This window comes from Scyliorhinus canicula, chromosome 25, assembly GCF_902713615.1.
Source record: "Scyliorhinus canicula chromosome 25, sScyCan1.1, whole genome shotgun sequence".
In the NCBI taxonomy this organism is placed as follows: Eukaryota; Metazoa; Chordata; class Chondrichthyes; order Carcharhiniformes; family Scyliorhinidae; genus Scyliorhinus; species Scyliorhinus canicula.
Genome location: NC_052170.1, coordinates 2,933,343 through 2,951,169, shown reverse-complemented (window position 1 = coordinate 2,951,169; position 17,827 = coordinate 2,933,343). Strand labels below are relative to the sequence as shown.

The 17,827-nt window shown below is 53.6% G+C and overlaps 1 protein-coding gene across 1 annotated transcript in view; it reads left to right on the top strand.

Annotated features, from left to right (window-relative positions):
• cdc37 (cell division cycle 37 homolog (S. cerevisiae)) overlaps positions 1 to 17,827 on the top strand; it is a 30,681-nt gene that overhangs the window by 6,057 nt on the left and 6,797 nt on the right. The window contains exons 2-5 of the mRNA XM_038784790.1: positions 1,068 to 1,349; positions 5,781 to 5,889; positions 12,585 to 12,700; positions 16,067 to 16,189. Coding sequence (XP_038640718.1) covers positions 1,068 to 1,349; positions 5,781 to 5,889; positions 12,585 to 12,700; positions 16,067 to 16,189 — 630 coding nt within the window. The remainder of the gene's footprint in view (positions 1 to 1,067; positions 1,350 to 5,780; positions 5,890 to 12,584; positions 12,701 to 16,066; positions 16,190 to 17,827) is intronic.

Genomic DNA, 17,827 nt, shown 5'->3' with positions numbered 1-17,827 from the left:
TCTTAATTGGCAAGACATTTAACCATCTCGGCGTCCCAGACAGGGATACACACCCTTTTGTTAAAGACGCTGTGATGAGGTGGGAGTCATGTGACATGGACCCCTCGCTTGTGTAACCAGCAATATTGCCTTGCTACACTGCAAAGCGTCAGTCTGCCATTTTCCCATCTCATTGGCAGCAACAATACAGAAAAGGAAGTTTGACCAGATGAATACCAGCCCCAACCTGCTTATGGAAATCCAGTGCCGTTGCCTACAAGACTGAATCATCTCCATTTCCTATCTCGTGGTGCAATGTCAACACCATTGGAAAAGTGAAATACGCAGCTTTGGTCGGTTTTCAGATCTCTGTGAAGGGATAGGCATGATTGGGGATTCTGGAACCTGCGTGAAACAATATTTATTTTCTCTGTAGTCTCTGCGCTGTAAGCCTTCCTGTTCTCTGTCTCTCTTGTACTGTGTGATTGCAAATGGGGCAGTGTTACGACCCTCACCCTCCCAATCCTCCGCAGGTTTGAGTCTGTGCAAATGTACAGAACCTTTTTAGTTTCCCCGTTGACGAGATTGTCTTTTTAATAAATTTAGAGTACTCAATTCATTTTTTCCAATTAAGGGGAATTTAGCGTGGCCAATCCGCCTAGCCTGCACATCCTTTGGATTGTGGGGGCGAAACCCACACAAACACGGGGAGAATGTGCAAACTCCACACGGACAGTGACCCAGAGCCGGGATCAAACCTGGGACCTCGGCACCATGAGGCAACAGTGCTAACCACTCAGCCACCGTGCTGCCCCCACTATGACGAGAGTGTTGTTTGATCATGAGCAGAACATTGGATCACAATCTTCCTTTCAATTGGCCCCCAGAATATGTCTCTGTGCAATTAGCCTATAATTGACTTCAGGCAGGTCTATGTAACGGCCATTCCCTATACAGTGTGAATCACAGTGGAACTGTATTCCATTAAGTTCAATATCATTTCCACGTTATCGTGACAGAATTACAGAATATCCTTTGCACACCAAATGCTGTTGATTTTTAAAAACACCACTTGTTCTCTGTTCCAGGCCCGTGTCGATCGGATGGAGGAAGCGCAGAAAGAACGAGAGGAATACGAGAAAGCATGTGGGGATTGTCAGCGTAAACTGGGTGAGTGCCAAAAGAAGTTGAAGGATTTGATGCTGCTGGGAACGGACGATGCAAAGAAAGATATTGAAAAATTACAAACTGAAGTCAAGCAACTGAAAAAGGAGGAGAAGGAATGGGATAAGAAAGGAACATCGCTGAAGAAGAAGGAAAAGGCGATGCCTTGGAATGTCGATACACTGAGTAAAGAAGGATTCAGTAAGGTTAGTCGTGTATTGAACTATGTTAGCTCATGGAGCAAGTGCAACTCCCCTACATGTCTGCTGATCCTGAATCGGTTACTGGGGAAAATACTCCCATTTATTTCTCTGTCTGCTCCTGTTCACCAACCAGGCTACTGTTGCTGACCAATATTATCACCCAGAAATGCCTGCATTTTACAATTCCCATCCTCTTGTTTAAATCCTTTCATGGCCTTGCTTTATTCATCCAGGATCACCATGTTGAAGAGTCCTAATCCATTCTGGCCTTTTTATTCTTTACACCGTATATTCTGGAGCCACATGCATCTTGCAGGTTAGTTTAGTGAGTCAGATAACAAGAGCTACAAGTCTTGATGGTGATGTTCAGTCACCATTCTGTATTGGGTCTCCTCCTCTGCATGTTTGTGGATGTTTAGATTAAGACGGTCAGGCTTGACAGCAATTCCTTTCACAGCCGACTTGTGTACACATCTCACTGCAGGTTTCTTGTGTGAATCGTGACAAACTGACTGATATTGCAGGGCCCTGTGGAACTTGAGGTTGGCTCTGGTCAAAGGAGGGGGAAAGAAAATGGACTTGGTACGTCTGTTGACGAATATATTAAGACGTTGGGAAGAGAGTCAGAAAGCTGCTTGATAAAGCTGACTGAATCTGGGATGTTCTCCAGCCCGCCATTCTCTGTGTTTCTCAGACCCGGCCCCTTTGAGTATTCCCCCCGCTTCCTTCCCCCGAGCATTAGCAGTTGAATCTTCAGCCACTGGGCTGCAGGCTCTGGAGTTTCTTCCTCAAACCGTTCCACTTTATCACTCGTCCTGCTTTTTTTAAAATTTTTTTTTTTTAATTTAGATTACCCAATTATTTTTTTCCAATTAAGGGGTAATTTAGCGTGGCCAATCCACCTACTCTGCACATTTTTGGGTTGTGGGGGCGAAACCCACGCAGACACGGGGAGAATGTGCTAACTCCACACGGACAGTGACCCAGAGCCGGGATCGAACCTGGGACCTCAGCGCCGTGAGGCGGTTGTGCTAACCACTAGGCCACCGTGCTGCCCCCTCGTCCTGCTTTTTAAGATGTTCCTTCAAACCGACTTCTTTGACAAAGTATTCAATTGCCTGCCCGAGCATCATCATCATCTTTGACCAAAGTGTGGATTTTGTCTGATTACACCCTTGTGAAGTACGGTTTACTCCTTTAAAGGCACTATGTAAATGCAAATTGTATATTTGCACCCAAGAAAGCAACTGATGATTATCCATCTGTCAGGATCCACTTTATCATTTGTACACTTGTTACATGTTGTTATATGGAAGCCGAGGGGCAGCACGGTGGCACAGTGGTTAGCACTGCTGCCTCACGGCGCTGAGGTCCCAGGTTTGCTCCCGGCCCTGGGTCACTGTCCGTGTGGAGTTTGCACATTCTTCCCTTGTCTCTGTGGGTCTCACCCCCACAACCCAAAGATGTGCAGCAGGGTAGGTGGATTGGCCACATTAAATTGCCCCTTAATTGGAAAAAATGAATTGGGCACTAATATGGAAGCCTGCCTATTGTTGCTCATTTATTTATTTACAGATTGAAATTCGAAGTAAGCTGACTTTATCTCGACATGAACGGGCTATTGGTGAGAAAAAGCAAGCTGGAGTTCAACCAAAGCACAAATAGATATTTTTTAAAAGTCTGTATTTAGAAAAACAGTTGAAATATTATACGGAATCTTCTAATGTTGATTTATTAATTGAGATCCTCAGGTAAGTTGAGAGTTGGTGGCATAGTGGTATTGTGACTGGACCAGTATTCCAGAGAGGCCGGGTAAAGCTCCGGGACCCGGGTTCCAATCCTGCTCTGGCAGAGTCTGGAGTCGATGAAGCCAATGTTAATTGTTGGGAAAATCCATCTGGTTCACTCATGTCCTTCAGTGTCCATCACCAAGACTGACTCAGGAGCAGCACGACCAACTGAGCTGGCTGAGTCTTAGTACTGAATTGTGAGACTGGGCCTGTGTCAGGTGGTGAGGGAACCTCATTCTCACCAACCTGCCTGCCGCAGGTGTGTTTGTCCATGGCAGCATCGTTAAGAATGGCCACTGCACAGTCCTTGTGGCGATAGACCAGTCTTCACATTGAGAATATCATCCATCATTTTTTTTAAAGTTTAGAGTACCCAATTAATTTTTTCCAATTAAGGGGCAAGTTAGCGTGGCCAATCCCTGCACATCTTTGGATTGTGGGGGCGAAACCCACACAAACACGGGGAGAATGTGCAAACTCCACACAGAGCCAGGATCAAACCTGGGACCTTGGTGCTGTGAGGCAGCAGGGTTAACCCACTGCGCCACCGTGCTGCCTGGATACTTGCCATCATGTTGTGTGGCACTGCCACTGTGCTAAATGGGTAGATTCAGAACACATCTAGCAACTCCAGACTGGGCATTCATGAGGCGCCGTGGTCCATCAGCAGCAGAATTGTTCTCGACCACATCTGTAACTTCATGGCCCGGCATACCCCCCCATTACCATTTTCACCAAGCCAGGGGACCAACCTGGTTCAATGAAGAGTGCAGAAAAGCATGCCAGGCACAACATCAGGCACACCAAAAAATGAGGTGCCATTTGAGGTGGTGTAGCGACAAAACAGGGCTATTCGCCAAACAGCATAAGAAGCAAGTAATTGAGCAAAGCGATCAGACTGCCAATGCAGTCACATCTAGTTCTAATGATGGTGGACAATCAAACAACTTGCTGGAGGAGGCGGCTCCACAATGATGGGGAGTCCAGCTCACAGCACAAAAAACAAGGCTGAAGCATTTGCAACAATCTTCAGCCAGAAGTGCTGAGTAGCTGATCAATTACGACCCCATCTGTCTATTCTCGATCATCAGTAAAGTGATGGAAGGGGGCATCAACAGTAGCACTTATCAAGCAGTACTTATTCATCAAAAACCTGCTCACGGACACTCAGTTTGGGATCACCAGGGTGCCTCAGCTCCTGACTTCTTTACAACCGTGGTTCAAACATGGACAAAAGAGCTGAACTCCAAAGGTGAGAGTTACTGCCATTGTCTTCAAGGCAGCATTGGACTGAGAATGGCATCAAAGAGCCCTAACAATGGGCAGCACGGCGCCGAGGTCCCAGGTTCGATCCCGGCTCTGGGTCACTGTCCGTGTGGAGTTTGCACATTCTCCCTGTGTCTGCGTGGGTTTCATCCCCACAACCCAAAGATGTGCAGATAGGTGGATTGGCCATGCTAAATTGCCCCTTAATTGGAAAAAATGAATTGGGTACTCTAAATGTGAACGAAAAGGAGCCCTAACAAAACTGGAGTCAATGAGAATTAGGGGAACACTGTCCACTGGTTGGAGTCATACCCGGCACAAAGGAAGATGGTTGTGGTGGTTGGAGGTCAGTCATCTCAATCCCAGGACATCACTGCAGGAGTTCCTCAGGGTAGTGTCGTAGGCCCAACCATCTTCAGTTGCTTCATCAATGATCTCCCTTTCATCATAAGGCCAGAAGTGGTGATGTTCACTGATGTTCAGCACCATTCGCTCAGAGGATGAAGCAGTGCATGTCCAAATGCAACAAGACTTGGACAGTATCCAGGCTTGGGCTGACAAGTGGCAAGTAACATTCACGTCACACAAGTGCCAGGCAATGACCATCTCATACAAGAGTGGATCCAACCATTGCCCCATGATATTTAATGGCTTTACCATCGCTGAATCCCAAATATATCAAAATCCTGGGGGCCACCGTTGACCAGAAACTGAACTGGACTGGTCATAGAAATGTTTGGCAACATGAGCATGTCAAATACTAGGAATCCTCACCTCCTGACCTGCCCAAAGCCTGTCAACCATTTCCAAGGCACAAGTCAGGAGTGTATTGGAATACTCTCCATTTACCTGGATAAATGCAGCTCCGGCAACAGTCAACACCATCTGGGACAAAGCAGCCCCGCTTTATTGGCACCCCATCCACAAACAATTACTCCCTCCACCACTAACTAACAGTGACAGCCGTGTGTACCATCTACAAGATGCACTGCAGTAACTCACCAAGGCTTCTTCGACAGAACTTTCTTAACCCGCAACCTCTACCATCTAGAAGGACACGAGCAGCAGGTACCTGGGAACCCCACCACCTGGAAGTTCTCCAAGTCACTCACCATCCTAACTTGGAAATATATCGGCCATTCCTTCGCTGTCCCTGGGTCAAAATCCTGGAACGCGCTCCCTAACAGCACAGTGGGTGTACCTACACCACAGGGACTGGAGCGATTCAAGAAGGCGGCTCACCCACCACCTTCAGGCCAATAAGCTTTGGGCAATCAATGCTGGTCCAGCAACACCCACGTTCCATTAATGAATTTAGGAAAATAATTGGGTATTGTATAAACACTGATTTTTTTCTTTTCTTTGTGTTGTCCCTCAGAGTGTCATCAATGCAGCACCAGAATCAAACCAGGCTGAAACTGAAGAAGACAAAGAAAAGAAACACCGGACGTTTGTAGAAAAATACGAGAAGCAGATCAAGCACTTTGGTAAATTGAATTTCTCTCTCAGCAGGGTTTTCTGGAATCGGCCTGTCGGTGCGCGGTGCAGTCGGCCTGTCGGTCCTGTCGGTGCAGTCGGCCTGTCGCTGCAGTCGGCCTGTCGGTGCGCGCCGCAGTCGGCCTGTCGGTGCAGCCGGCCTGTCGCTGCAGTCGGCCTGTCGGTGCGCGCTGCAGTCGGCCTGTCGCTGCAGTCGGCCTGTCGGTGCGCGCTGCAGTCGGCCTGTCGGTGCAGTCGGCCTGTCGGTGCAGCCGGCCTGTCGCTGCAGTCGGTCCTGTCGCTGCACTCGGCCTGTCGGTGCAGTCGGCCTGTCGGTGCAGTCGGCCTGTCGGTGCAGTCGGCCTGTCGCTGCAGTCGGCCTGTCGGTGCAGTCGGCCTGTCGGTGCAGTCGGCCTGTCGGTGCAGCAGGCCTGTCGCTGCAGTCGGCCTGTCGCTGCAGTCGGCCTGTCGCTGCAGTCGGCCTGTCGCTGCAGTCGGCCTGTCGGTGCAGTCGGCCTGTCGCTGCAGTCGGCCTGTCGCTGCAGTCGGCCTGTCGCTGCAGTCGGCCTGTCGCTGCAGTCGGCCTGTCGGTGCAGCCGGCCTGTCGCTGCAGTCGGCCTGTCGCTGCAGTCGGCCTGTCGCTGCAGTCGGCCTGTCGCTGCAGTCGGCCTGTCGGTGCGCGCTGCAGTCGGCCTGTCGGTGCAGTCGGCCTGTCGGTGCAGCCGGCCTGTCGGTGCAGTCGGCCTGTCGGTGCAGTCGGCCTGTCGGTGCAGTCGGCCTGTCGGTGCAGTCGGCCAGTCGGCCAGTCGGCGCAGTCGGCCTGTCGCTGCAGTCGGCCTGTCGCTGCAGTCGGCCTGTCGCTGCAGTCGGCCTGTCGCTGCAGTCGGCCTGTCGGTGCAGTCGGCCTGTCGGTGCAGTCGGCCTGTCGGTGCAGTCGGCCTGTCGCTGCAGTCGGCCTGTCGCTGCAGTCGGCCTGTCGGTGCAGTCGGCCTGTCGGTGCAGTCGGCCTGTCGGTGCAGCCGGCCTGTCGGTGCAGTCGGCCTGTCGCTGCAGTCGGCCTGTAGGTGCAGTCGGCCTGTAGGTGCAGTCGGCCTGTCGCTGCAGTCGGCCTGTCGGTGCAGTCGGCCTGTCGGTGCAGTCGGCCTGTCGGTGCAGTCGGCCTGTCGGTGCAGTCGGCCTGTCGCTGCAGTCGGCCTGTCGGTCAGTCGGCCTGTCGGTGCAGCCGGCCTGTCGGTGCAGCCGGCCTGTCGCTGCAGTCGGTCTGTCGGTGCAGTCGGCCTGTCGCTGCAGTCGGCCTGTCGGTGCAGTCGGCCTGTCGCTGCAGTCGGCCTGTCGGTGCAGCCGGCCTGTCGCTGCAGTCGGCCTGTCGCTGCAGCCGGCCTGTCGGTGCAGTCGGCCTGTCGGTGCAGTCGGCCTGTCGGTGCAGTCGGCCTGTCGGTGCAGTCGGCCTGTCGGTGCAGTCGGCCTGTCGCTGCAGCCGGCCTGTCGCTGCAGCCGGCCTGTCGCTGCAGCCGGCCTGTCGGTGCGCGCTGCAGTCGGCCTGTCGCTGCAGTCGGCCTGTCGCTGCAGCCGGCCTGTCGGTGCGCGCTGCAGTCGGCCTGTCGCTGCAGTCGGCCTGTCGCTGCAGCCGGCCTGTCGGTGCAGTCGGCCTGTCGCTGCAGTCGGCCTGTCGCTGCAGTCGGCCTGTCGCTGCAGTCGGCCTGTCGCTGCAGTCGGCCTGTCGCTGCAGCCGGCCTGTCGGTGCAGTCGGCCTGTCGCTGCAGCCGGCCTGTCGCTGCAGTCGGCCTGTCGCTGCAGTCGGCCTGTCGCTGCAGTCGGCCTGTCGCTGCAGTCGTCCTGTCGCTGCAGTCGGCCTGTCGGTGCAGCCGGCCTGTCGGTGCAGCCGGCCTGTCGGTGCAGCCGGCCTGTCGCTGCAGCCGGCCTGTCGCTGCAGCCGGCCTGTCGCTGCAGTCGGCCTGTCGGTGCAGCCGGCCTGTCGGTGCAGCCGGCCTGTCGCTGCAGTCGGCCTGTCGGTCCTGTCGGTGCAGCCGGCCTGTCGCTGCAGCCGTTCTGTCGGTGCAGTCGGCCTGTCGCTGCAGTCGGCCTGTCGGTGCAGTCGGCCTGTCGCTGCAGCCGGCCTGTCGCTGCAGCCGGCCTGTCGGTGCAGTCGGCCTGTCGCTGCAGTCGGCCTGTCGCTGCAGTCGGCCTGTCGGTCAGTCGGCCTGTCGGTGCAGTCGGTCCTGTTTCTGCAGTCGGCCTGTCGGTGCAGTCGGCCTGTCGGTGCAGTCGGCCTGTCGCTGCAGCCGTTCTGTCGGTGCAGTCGGCCTGTCGCTGCAGTCGGCCTGTCGCTGCAGTCGGCCTGTCGCTGCAGCCGGCCTGTCGCTGCAGCCGGCCTGTCGGTGCAGTCGGCCAGTCGCTGCAGTCGGCCTGTCGGTGCAGTCGGCCTGTCGCTGCAGTCGGCCTGTCGCTGCAGCCGGCCTGTCGCTGCAGCCGGCCTGTCGCTGCAGCCGGCCTGTCGCTGCAGCCGGCCTGTCGCTGCAGCCGGCCTGTCGCTGCAGTCGGCCTGTCGCTGCAGTCGGCCTGTCGGTCAGTCGGCCTGTCGCTGCAGTCGGCCTGTCGCTGCAGTCGGCCTGTCGGTCAGTCGGCCTGTCGGTGCAGTCGGTCCTGTTTCTGCAGTCGGCCAGTCGCTGCAGTCGGCCTGTCGGTCCTGTCGGTGCAGTCGGCCTGTCGGTGCAGTCGGCCTGTCGCTGCAGTCGGCCTGTCGCTGCAGTCGGCCTGTCGGTGCGCCATGCAGTCGGCCTGTCGCTGCAGTCGGCCTGTCGGTGCAGTCGGCCTGTCGCTGCAGTCGGCCTGTCGCTGCAGTCGGCCTGTCGCTGCAGTCGGCCTGTCGCTGCAGTCGGCCTGTCGCTGCAGTCGGCCTGTCGGTGCAGTCGGCCTGTCGGTCCTGTCGCTGCAGTCGGCCTGTCGGTGCAGCCGGCCTGTCGCTGCAGTCGGCCTGTCGCTGCAGTCGGCCTGTCGCTGCAGTCGGCCTGTCGCTGCAGCCGGCCTGTCGCTGCAGTCGGCCTGTCGGTGCAGTCGGCCTGTCGGTGCAGTCGGTGCAGTCGGTCTGTCGGTGCAGTCGGCCTGTCGGTGCAGTCGGCCTGTCGGTGCAGTCGGCCTGTCGGTGCAGTCGGCCTGTCGGTGCAGTCGGCCTGTCGCTGCTGTCGGCCTGTCGCTGCAGTCGGCCTGTCGCTGCAGTCGGCCTGTCGCTGCAGCCGGCCTGTCGGTGCAGTCGGCCTGTCGCTGCAGTCGGCCTGTCGGTGCAGTCGGCCTGTCGCTGCAGTCGGCCTGTCGCTGCAGCCGGCCTGTCGGTGCAGCCGGCCTGTCGCTGCAGTCGGCCTGTCGGTGCAGTCGGCCTGTCGGTGCAGTCGGCCTGTCGCTGCAGTCGGCCTGTCGGTGCAGTCGGCCTGTCGGTGCAGTCGGCCTGTCGGTGCAGTCGGCCTGTCGGTGCAGTCGGCCTGTCGGTGCAGTCGGCCTGTCGGTGCAGTCGGCCTGTCGGTGCGGTCGGCCTGTCGGTGCGGCCGGCCTGTCGGTGCAGTCGGCCTGTCGGTGCAGTCGGCCTGTCGGTGCAGCCGGCCTGTCGGTGCGCACTGCAGTCGGCCTGTCGCTGCAGTCGGCCTGTCGGTGCAGTCGGCCTGTCGGTCAGTCGGCCTGTCGCTGCAGTCGGCCTGTCGGTGCAGTCGGCCTGTCGGTGCAGTCGGCCTGTCGGTGCAGTCGGCCTGTCGCTGCAGTCGGCCTGTCGGTGCAGTCGGCCTGTCGGTGCAGTCGGCCTGTCGGTGCAGTCGGCCTGTCGCTGCACTCGGCCTGTCGGTGCGCGCTGCAGCCGGCCTGTCGGTGCAGTCGGCCTGTCGCTGCAGTCGGCCTGTCGGTGCAGTCGGCCTGTCGGTGCAGTCGGCCTGTCGGTGCAGTCGGCCTGTCGGTGCAGTCGGTGCAGTCGGCCAGTCGCTGCAGTCGGCCTGTCGGTGCAGTCGGCCTGTCGCTGCAGTCGGCCTGTCGCTGCAGTCGGTCCTGTCGGTGCAGTCGGCCTGTCGGTGCAGTCGGCCTGTCGCTGCAGTCGGCCTGTCGGTGCAGTCGGCCTGTCGCTGCAGTCGGCCTGTCGCTGCAGTCGGCCTGTCGCTGCAGTCGGCCTGTCGCTGCAGTCGGCCTGTCGGTGCAGTCGGCCTGTCGCTACAGTCGGCCTGTCGCTACAGTCGGCCTGTCGGTGCAGTCGGCCTGTCGGTCAGTCGGCCTGTCGGTGCAGTCGGCCTGTCGGTGCGCGCTGCAGTCGGCCTGTCGGTGCAGTCGGCCTGTCGGTGCAGCCGGCCTGTCGGTGCAGTCGGCCTGTCGGTGCAGTCGGCCTGTCGCTGCAGTCGGCCTGTCGCTGCAGTCGGTCAGTCGGTGCAGTCGGCCTGTCGGTGCAGTCGGCCTGTCGCTGCAGTCGGCCTGTCGCTGCAGTCGGCCTGTCGCTGCAGTCGGCCTGTCGGTGCAGTCGGCCTGTCGGTGCAGTCGGCCTGTCGCTGCAGTCGGCCTGTCGCTGCAGTCGGCCTGTCGGTGCAGTCGGCCTGTCGGTGCAGTCGGCCTGTCGGTGCAGTCGGCCTGTCGGTGCAGCCGGCCTGTCGGTGCAGTCGGCCTGTCGCTGCAGTCGGCCTGTCGGTGCAGTCGGCCTGTTGCTGCAGTCGGCCTGTCGGTGCAGTCGGCCTGTCGGTGCAGTCGGCCTGTCGGTGCAGCCGGCCTGTCGCTGCAGTCGGCCTGTCGGTGCGCGCTGCAGTCGGCCTGTCGGTGCGCGCTGCAGTCGGCCTGTCGGTGCAGTCGGCCTGTCGGTGCGCGCTGCAGTCGGCCTGTCTGTGCGCGCTGCAGTCGGCCTGTCGGTGCAGTCGGCCTGTCGGTGCAGTCGGCCTGTCGCTGCAGTCGGCCTGTCGGTGCGCGCTGCAGCCGGCCTGTCGCTGCAGCCGGCCTGTCGCTGCAGCCGGCCTGTCGGTGCGGTCGGCCTGTCGCTGCAGTCGGCCTGTCGGTGCAGTCGGCCTGTCGGTGCGCGCTGCAGTCGGCTGCTGCATCTAAGTGGGTCACAAGATTGAAATCGGGCTTGTTCACCAACCATGAACCCATGAATAAGAGGAAGAGAGTTCGTGCACCCCAGAAAGAGGCCATTTGGCCCATCGTGCCTGCACCAGCTGTTGAGCACTTTTCAACTCTAATCCTATTTTCCAGCTCTTGGTCCGTAGCCTTGTCTGCTTGGCCATTTCAATCACTCATCTAAATACTTGTTAAAGTTGTCAGGATTCCCTCCCCGACCACCCTTTCAGGCAGAGCGTTCCACATCCCCACCACCCTCTTGGTGAAAGGTTTTTCCTCACATCCCCTCTATTTATGCCCCTCATCATTTTATATATCTCAAATCAGGTCAGCCCTCAGCCATCCCTGCTCCAAGGAAAACAACCCAGCCTATCCAGTCTCTTTTGATAGCCGAAACGCTCCATCCCAGGCAACATCCTGGTAAAACTCCCCTGCACCCTCTCTGGGGCAATAACATCCTTCCTATAGTGTGGCGACCAGAGCGGCGCACAGTTCCTTACCTGTGTTCTAGCCAGTGTTATGTACATCTCTCATCATAATCTCCCTGCTCTTATTCTATGCCTTGGTAAATAAAGGCAAGTATCTCATATGCCTTAACCAACTCATCTACCTGTCCTGCTGTCTTCAAGGAACTATAGACATGCACAGCATAGCCACTCTGATCCTCTGTACGTTCTAGCGACTTACCATTCATTGTATTACCCCTGGCCTTGATAGTCCTCCCAAAATGCATCACCTCACACTTCAGGGTTAAATTCAAGATTAAAAACATTTAATTATAGGTCAAATATTTCATAACCAGAAAATGCTCAAACATTTGTATTTTTTTTAGAGTACCCAATCAATTTTTCCAATTAAGGGGCAATTTAACGTGGCCAATCCACCTACCCTGCACATCTTTGTGTTGTGGGAGGAAACCCACTCAAACACGGGGAGAATGTGCAAACTCCACACAAACAGTGACCCAGAATTGAACCTTGGGACCTCAGCGCTGTGAGGCAATAGGGCTAACCCACTGCGCCACCGTGCAGCCGAAACATTTGTATATTAACAGAACTAATATCAACTTCAAATGGTAAAAACAAAAGAAATATTTGAGCTTTGGGCGCAGAGGGAATGCACGGCTCTCACAGTGAATGTTGGATTCCATCAGTACGCACCTGTCTTCGCGTACCCTGGCTTTACCTGTCTTCGCGTACCCTGGCTTTACCTGGGTATCACTTCCGTCGTACTGACAGGAAAAAGACGACGTGGTCGGAAACGGGTGGAATGTGACACCCCGACACGTGGTCACCAAAATGCCTCGTGGACTGCACTCGGAACCCTGATGTGCTGCATGTGGCCCCTGAGCCGCGTTTCCCACCACTGTTTTAGCGATTAGTTCAGCGTGTGTGCTGAGTCAGGTAGCCAACAAGCGCAGTCAGGTCTTGATGGTGATACTGAATCGTGATTTTGTATTGCATCAGCTCCTCTGCTTATTTGTGGATGTTTAAATGAAGATCAGAGCAGGTTTTGACAGCGATGCCTTTCACGGCCGACTTGCTGCATCTTGTGTGAAGAGTGAGAAACTGGCTACGGTTTTGCAGGGGGCAGAGGATGAGGAAAGAAAATGAACTTGTTGCATGTCTTTTCACAGGCATGTTCAGCCGCTGGGATGACAGCCAGAAGCACCTGTCCGATAATCCTCACCTTGTTTCCGAGGAGACAGCAAATTACCTGGTCATCTGGTGCATTGACCTAGAGGTTGAAGAGGTACACTGGTTCATACTGTTCTTTCTGCATTTGTGAAACATTGAGAATGCAAGTCTCAACTGTCCAGCGGGTGAGGCGCTCAAGTGGTTAGGTTCCTGGACTAGTAATCCAGAGACCCAAATCACATGATCGCACCTGGGAATTTAAATTCAATTTATAAGTAACCCAGATTTCAGATCAGTCAACCTCCCTCTTATTGAATTTCAAAATGTCGCATCAGAGACTGGTTACAGCACAGAGGAAGCCATTCAGCCTGCCTGCGTCCGGGATGACTCTCTGTAAAAGTTACTCACTCTCCTACCTTTTCTTGTCGTGGTTTTCCTTTTTCGGGTGGCATGGTAGCACAGTGGTTAACACAGTTGCTTCATAGCGCCATGGTCCCAGGTTTGATTCCCGCTTGGTCACTGTCTGTGCGGAGCCTGCACGCTGTCCCTGTGTCTGCGTGGGTTTCCCCCGGGTGCTCCCGTTTCCTCCCACAAGTACCGAAAGAAGTGGTGTTAGGTGAATTGGACATTATAAATTCTCCCTCTGTGTACCCGAACAGGCACTGGAATGTGGCGACTAGGGGCTTTTCACAGTAACATCATTGCAGTGTTAATGTAAACCTACTTGTGACACTAATTTAAAAAAAAATCTATTTAGAGTGCCCAATTCATTTTTTCCAAATAAGGGGCAATTTACCAGGGGCTATTTTAGCACATTGGGCTAAATCGTTGGCTTTTAAAGTAGACCAAGCAGGCCAGCAGCACGGTTCAATTCCTGTACCAGCCTCCCCGGACAGGCGCCGGAATGTGGCGACTAGGGGCTTTTCACAGTAACTTCATTGAAGCCTACTCGTGACAATAAGCGATTTTCATTTCATTCATTTCATTTCAATTTAGTGTGGCCAATCCACCTAACCTGCACATCTTTTTGGGTTGTGGGGGTAAGACCCACGCAAACACGAGGTGAATGTGCAAACTCCACATGGACAGTGACCCAGAGCCGGGATTGAACCTGGGACCTCGGTGCCGTGAGGCAACAGTGCTAACCCACTGCGCCACCGTGCTGCCCCCTTGTGACACTAATAAAGATTAGAACATAGAACAGTACAGCACAGAACAGGCCCTTCGGCCCTCGATGTTGTGCCGAGCAATGATCACCCTAGTCAAACCCACGTATCCACCCTATACCTGTAACCCAACAACCCCCCCCCCTTAACCTTACTTTTTAGGACACTACGGTGGCATAGTGGTCATCTCATTGGACCAGTAATCCAGAGGCCTCGGCTTAAATCGCACCATGGCAGCTGGTGAAATCTGAATGATTAACTCTGGAATATACAAACTCGCCTCAGTAATGGTGACTATGAAACTATCAAGTGTAAAAATCCATCTGGTTCAATAATGTCCTTCAGAGAAAGAAATCTGGTGTTCTGACCTGGTCTAGCCTACTCCAGACCCACAGCAGTGTGGTTGGCTTTGAAATGGCCGAGCCAGCCACTCAGTTCAAGCATTAACAATAAATGCTGGTGTATCACCAAGGCCCACATCCCTTGGAAGAATAAAAGTTTGAAAACAAGATGGCAGGGCAAGCTGACAAAGCAATTAAATGGTTTACTGGATCCTTGAGCTTCACAAATGGAGACAGTGAGTTTAAAAACAAAGGTTATTCTGAATCTTTGTAAAACACTGATTCGACCTCAACGAGAGAACGGTGTCCAACTCTGAAGGCAAGGGTGTCAACAATTTACAGGGGACACAGAAAAGATTTACAAGAATGGTTTTGGGACAAGAAACTTCAGCTAAGTGAAAAGATTAACAAAAGCTGGAGCTGTTCTCTTCAGAGAAGCTGGAGGAGATATTTGATAGGGGTCTTCAAATTCATGACACAGTTGAGAGGGAGAAACTGCCCACATTGCTGGAAGGATGGAGAACCACAGATACTGATTTAAGTTGATGTGGCAAAAGACGCAGTGGCTTTTTAATATATCAGAATCTAGATTCATCAGTCTGTGCCAAGGCATATTTAATCATGGTTTTCCAAAGGGACTTGATTAAGAGAAAATAAGTTGGAGAATTAATAATAATATAGCAGCATGGTGGTTAGCATAAATGCTTCACAGCTCCAGGGTCCCAGGTTCAGTTCCCGGCTGGGTCACTGTCTGTGCGGAGTCTGCACATCCTCCCCGTGTGTGCGTGGGTTTCCTCCGGGTGCTCCGGTTTCCTCCCACAGTCCAAAGATGTGCGGGTTAGGTGGATTGGCCATGATAAATTGCCCGTAGTGTCATAAAAAGTAAAGTTAAGGGGGGGTGGGGGGTTGTTGGGTTACGGGTATAGGGTGGATACGTGGGTTTGAGTAGGGTGATCATGGCTCGGCACAACATTGAGGGCCGAAGGGCCTGTTCTGTGCTGTACTGTTCTATGTTCTATATTCTAACACTCTAGTAGCTCGGCACCATCCAGGCAGCCCGCTTGACTGGCTCCCCATCCACCACCTTCAGCATCCACTCCTCCACCGGCGCACAGCAGCAGCCGTGTTCACCATATGCAAGATGCACTGCAGCAACTCTTTAAGTCTCCTTCAACAACCCCTTCCATACCCATGGCCAGTTGCATGTAGAAGGGTTCCACCCTTCCTCAGTATCCTTGGAGGCATCCCGTTTAGTCCCCGTTATAGACGGCCATTCTGATATCTCCTCATCCATTTTTAATTCATCCAGTGTTTCATCTGCTGACTCTTTCAAGGTACAAAATCCCCATTTAACTAACCCTTTGTACATCTCATTTTCTGTTCCTAATCAGCCCCAATTCTACATGTGGAATTCTACCCAGGAAGGTGGATCACTTTTTTAACGTATTATCAGATGTAACTTTGTGTCATAAGATGATGTTGTGCTGCTGTTAATGTGGGCTACAGGTGAATACTCCGTTTTACTGCTGATGCTTATCCCTTGATGCTCCTGGTTTGCAGGTGTATCATTGTGAATTAGCCCTTTAGGGTGGATTGTCTACTCTGTAATTCTGTGGAATGTGAATTTTTTTTAACCAGTGTCTATGTGAAGTTCAATAATTTCAGCTTCTGGCAGTGTTGTTCCACTCTGCACATGGAGATACATCTTGTATTGTGGGTAGCCTGGAACCTGCTGAGTATTCAGTCATTGCAGACAATTGGTGGAGTCTGAAAAAGGTTAGGGTGATAGTCCAGGCATGGTTTCTCATTTCGACTGGGTCTAAAATGAAATGAGATTTCAACTCGGGTAGAAAGACATTTGGACTGGGGATTTGCTGCATCACAATCGACAGGAATAAATTGAATGTCACGATTGTTTCTGATTGCTTTTGGCTTGCATTATGTTAAACTTGTATTCGTGGATTCCATTTGCAGAAACACGCACTGATGGCGCAGGTAGCGCACCAGACAATAGTGATGCAATTTATTCTGGAACTTGCTAAGAGCCTGAAGGTGGATCCCAGAGCTTGTTTCCGACAGTTCTTCACCAAAATCAAGGTCTGGAAATGGCTGACAGTCTTTCTAATTTCAAGCAGCTGGGAGTTTACTTCACCTGTTCCATTCCAAGTTGTCCTCTATTAAATATGGATTCATATTTGACCTTGTGATCCAGCAATTATTAACTCGGAATGATTATCATCGCCGGTGATAAATTTTAACCCTGCACTTCAACCAAGTGCCTCATAAATGTCAGAGTGAGGGGTGAATAATTGACTTTCTTTTTTTTTTTCTTCCCCTTTATTGCTTATAAATTCATTTATTTTGGATTGGCAATGAATTTAAATCAGTGAGATTCTTGTGGTTTAATTTCCTCCTTGCACATTCATGAATTTGCATTAGATTTCTGCCTGCGCTGTTCTGACAAGTAGCCACTGTTGGAATGCAGTTCCCGGTTCAACCGTGTCAATTGTGAAGTAAAAACCGAGCGCTGGGCAGTGGAGGAATGGGACTTCGTGACTGTTTCACAGAGAGCCAAATGGCATCCTCTTGTGCTACAAGGACTGAGAAAGTTAAACGTAACAATATTGGCCAAATGAATTATTGCTCCCAAGGTGACTCCGATCGGCAGGTCTCCGCAGAACAGGAAGGATCCCACAATCTGAGCCAACCGTGGGGTGTCACGGTGGCACAGTGATTAGCACTGCAGCATGACAGCGCCCGGGACCAGGGTTCATTTGGGTGACTGTGTGACGTTTGCACGTTTTCCCCGTGTCTGCATGGGTTTCCTCCGGGTCCTCCGGTTCCCTCCAACAGTCCAAAGATGCGCAGGTTAGGGAGATTGGACATGCTAAATTGCCCCTTAGGGTGAGGTTACATGGCGGGGGATTGGGCCTAGGTAGGGTGGTCTTTCAAAGGGTAGGTGCAGACTTCAATGGTCAAATGGCCTCTTTCTATCCTGGAGAGGTTATATGATTCTATAAAAATGTGCTGGATTTCACTAGGGGCAGCAATAGGGTCCAACATTGACTATCAATGAGGGGGAAAGTCAAGCCAATAACTTGCTAATTAGGATTGTAACAGGGGGAAGCCATTCAGCCCCTTGTCCCTGTTCTGCCGATTAATTCATGGTTGATCGATGTTAACTGCTTTCAACTGTTATTCCATTTCCCATAATAATCTTTTTTTATAAATTTAGATGACCTAATTTTTTTCCAATTAAGGGACAATTTAGCGTGGCCAATCCACCTACCCTGCACATCTTTGGGTTGTGGAGGCGAAAACCCACGCAGACACGGGGAGAATGTGCAAACTCCACACGGACAGTGACCCAGAGTCGGGTTCGAACCAGGGACCTCGGCACCGTGAGGCAGCAGGGCTAACCACTGCGCCATGCTGCCCTCAGTCCAACAAGCCTGCATATCTTTGGGTTGTGGGGTGAGAACCACGCAGACACGGGGAGAATGTGCAAACTCCACGTGGACAGTGACCCAGGGCTGGGATTCGAACCCGGGTTCTCAGTGCCATGATGCAGCAGTGCTAACCACTGTGCCGCCCCCTACTTTGGTCATTTTTAAATACATCAGTAAGATCGCTCTTCACCGTTCTCAATGCCGCAAAATATAAGCAAACTTTCAGCAACCTGCCCTCCTTCCAAAGGGTGAAGTGCCCGGAGCTCATCACAGTTTGAGCGTCACT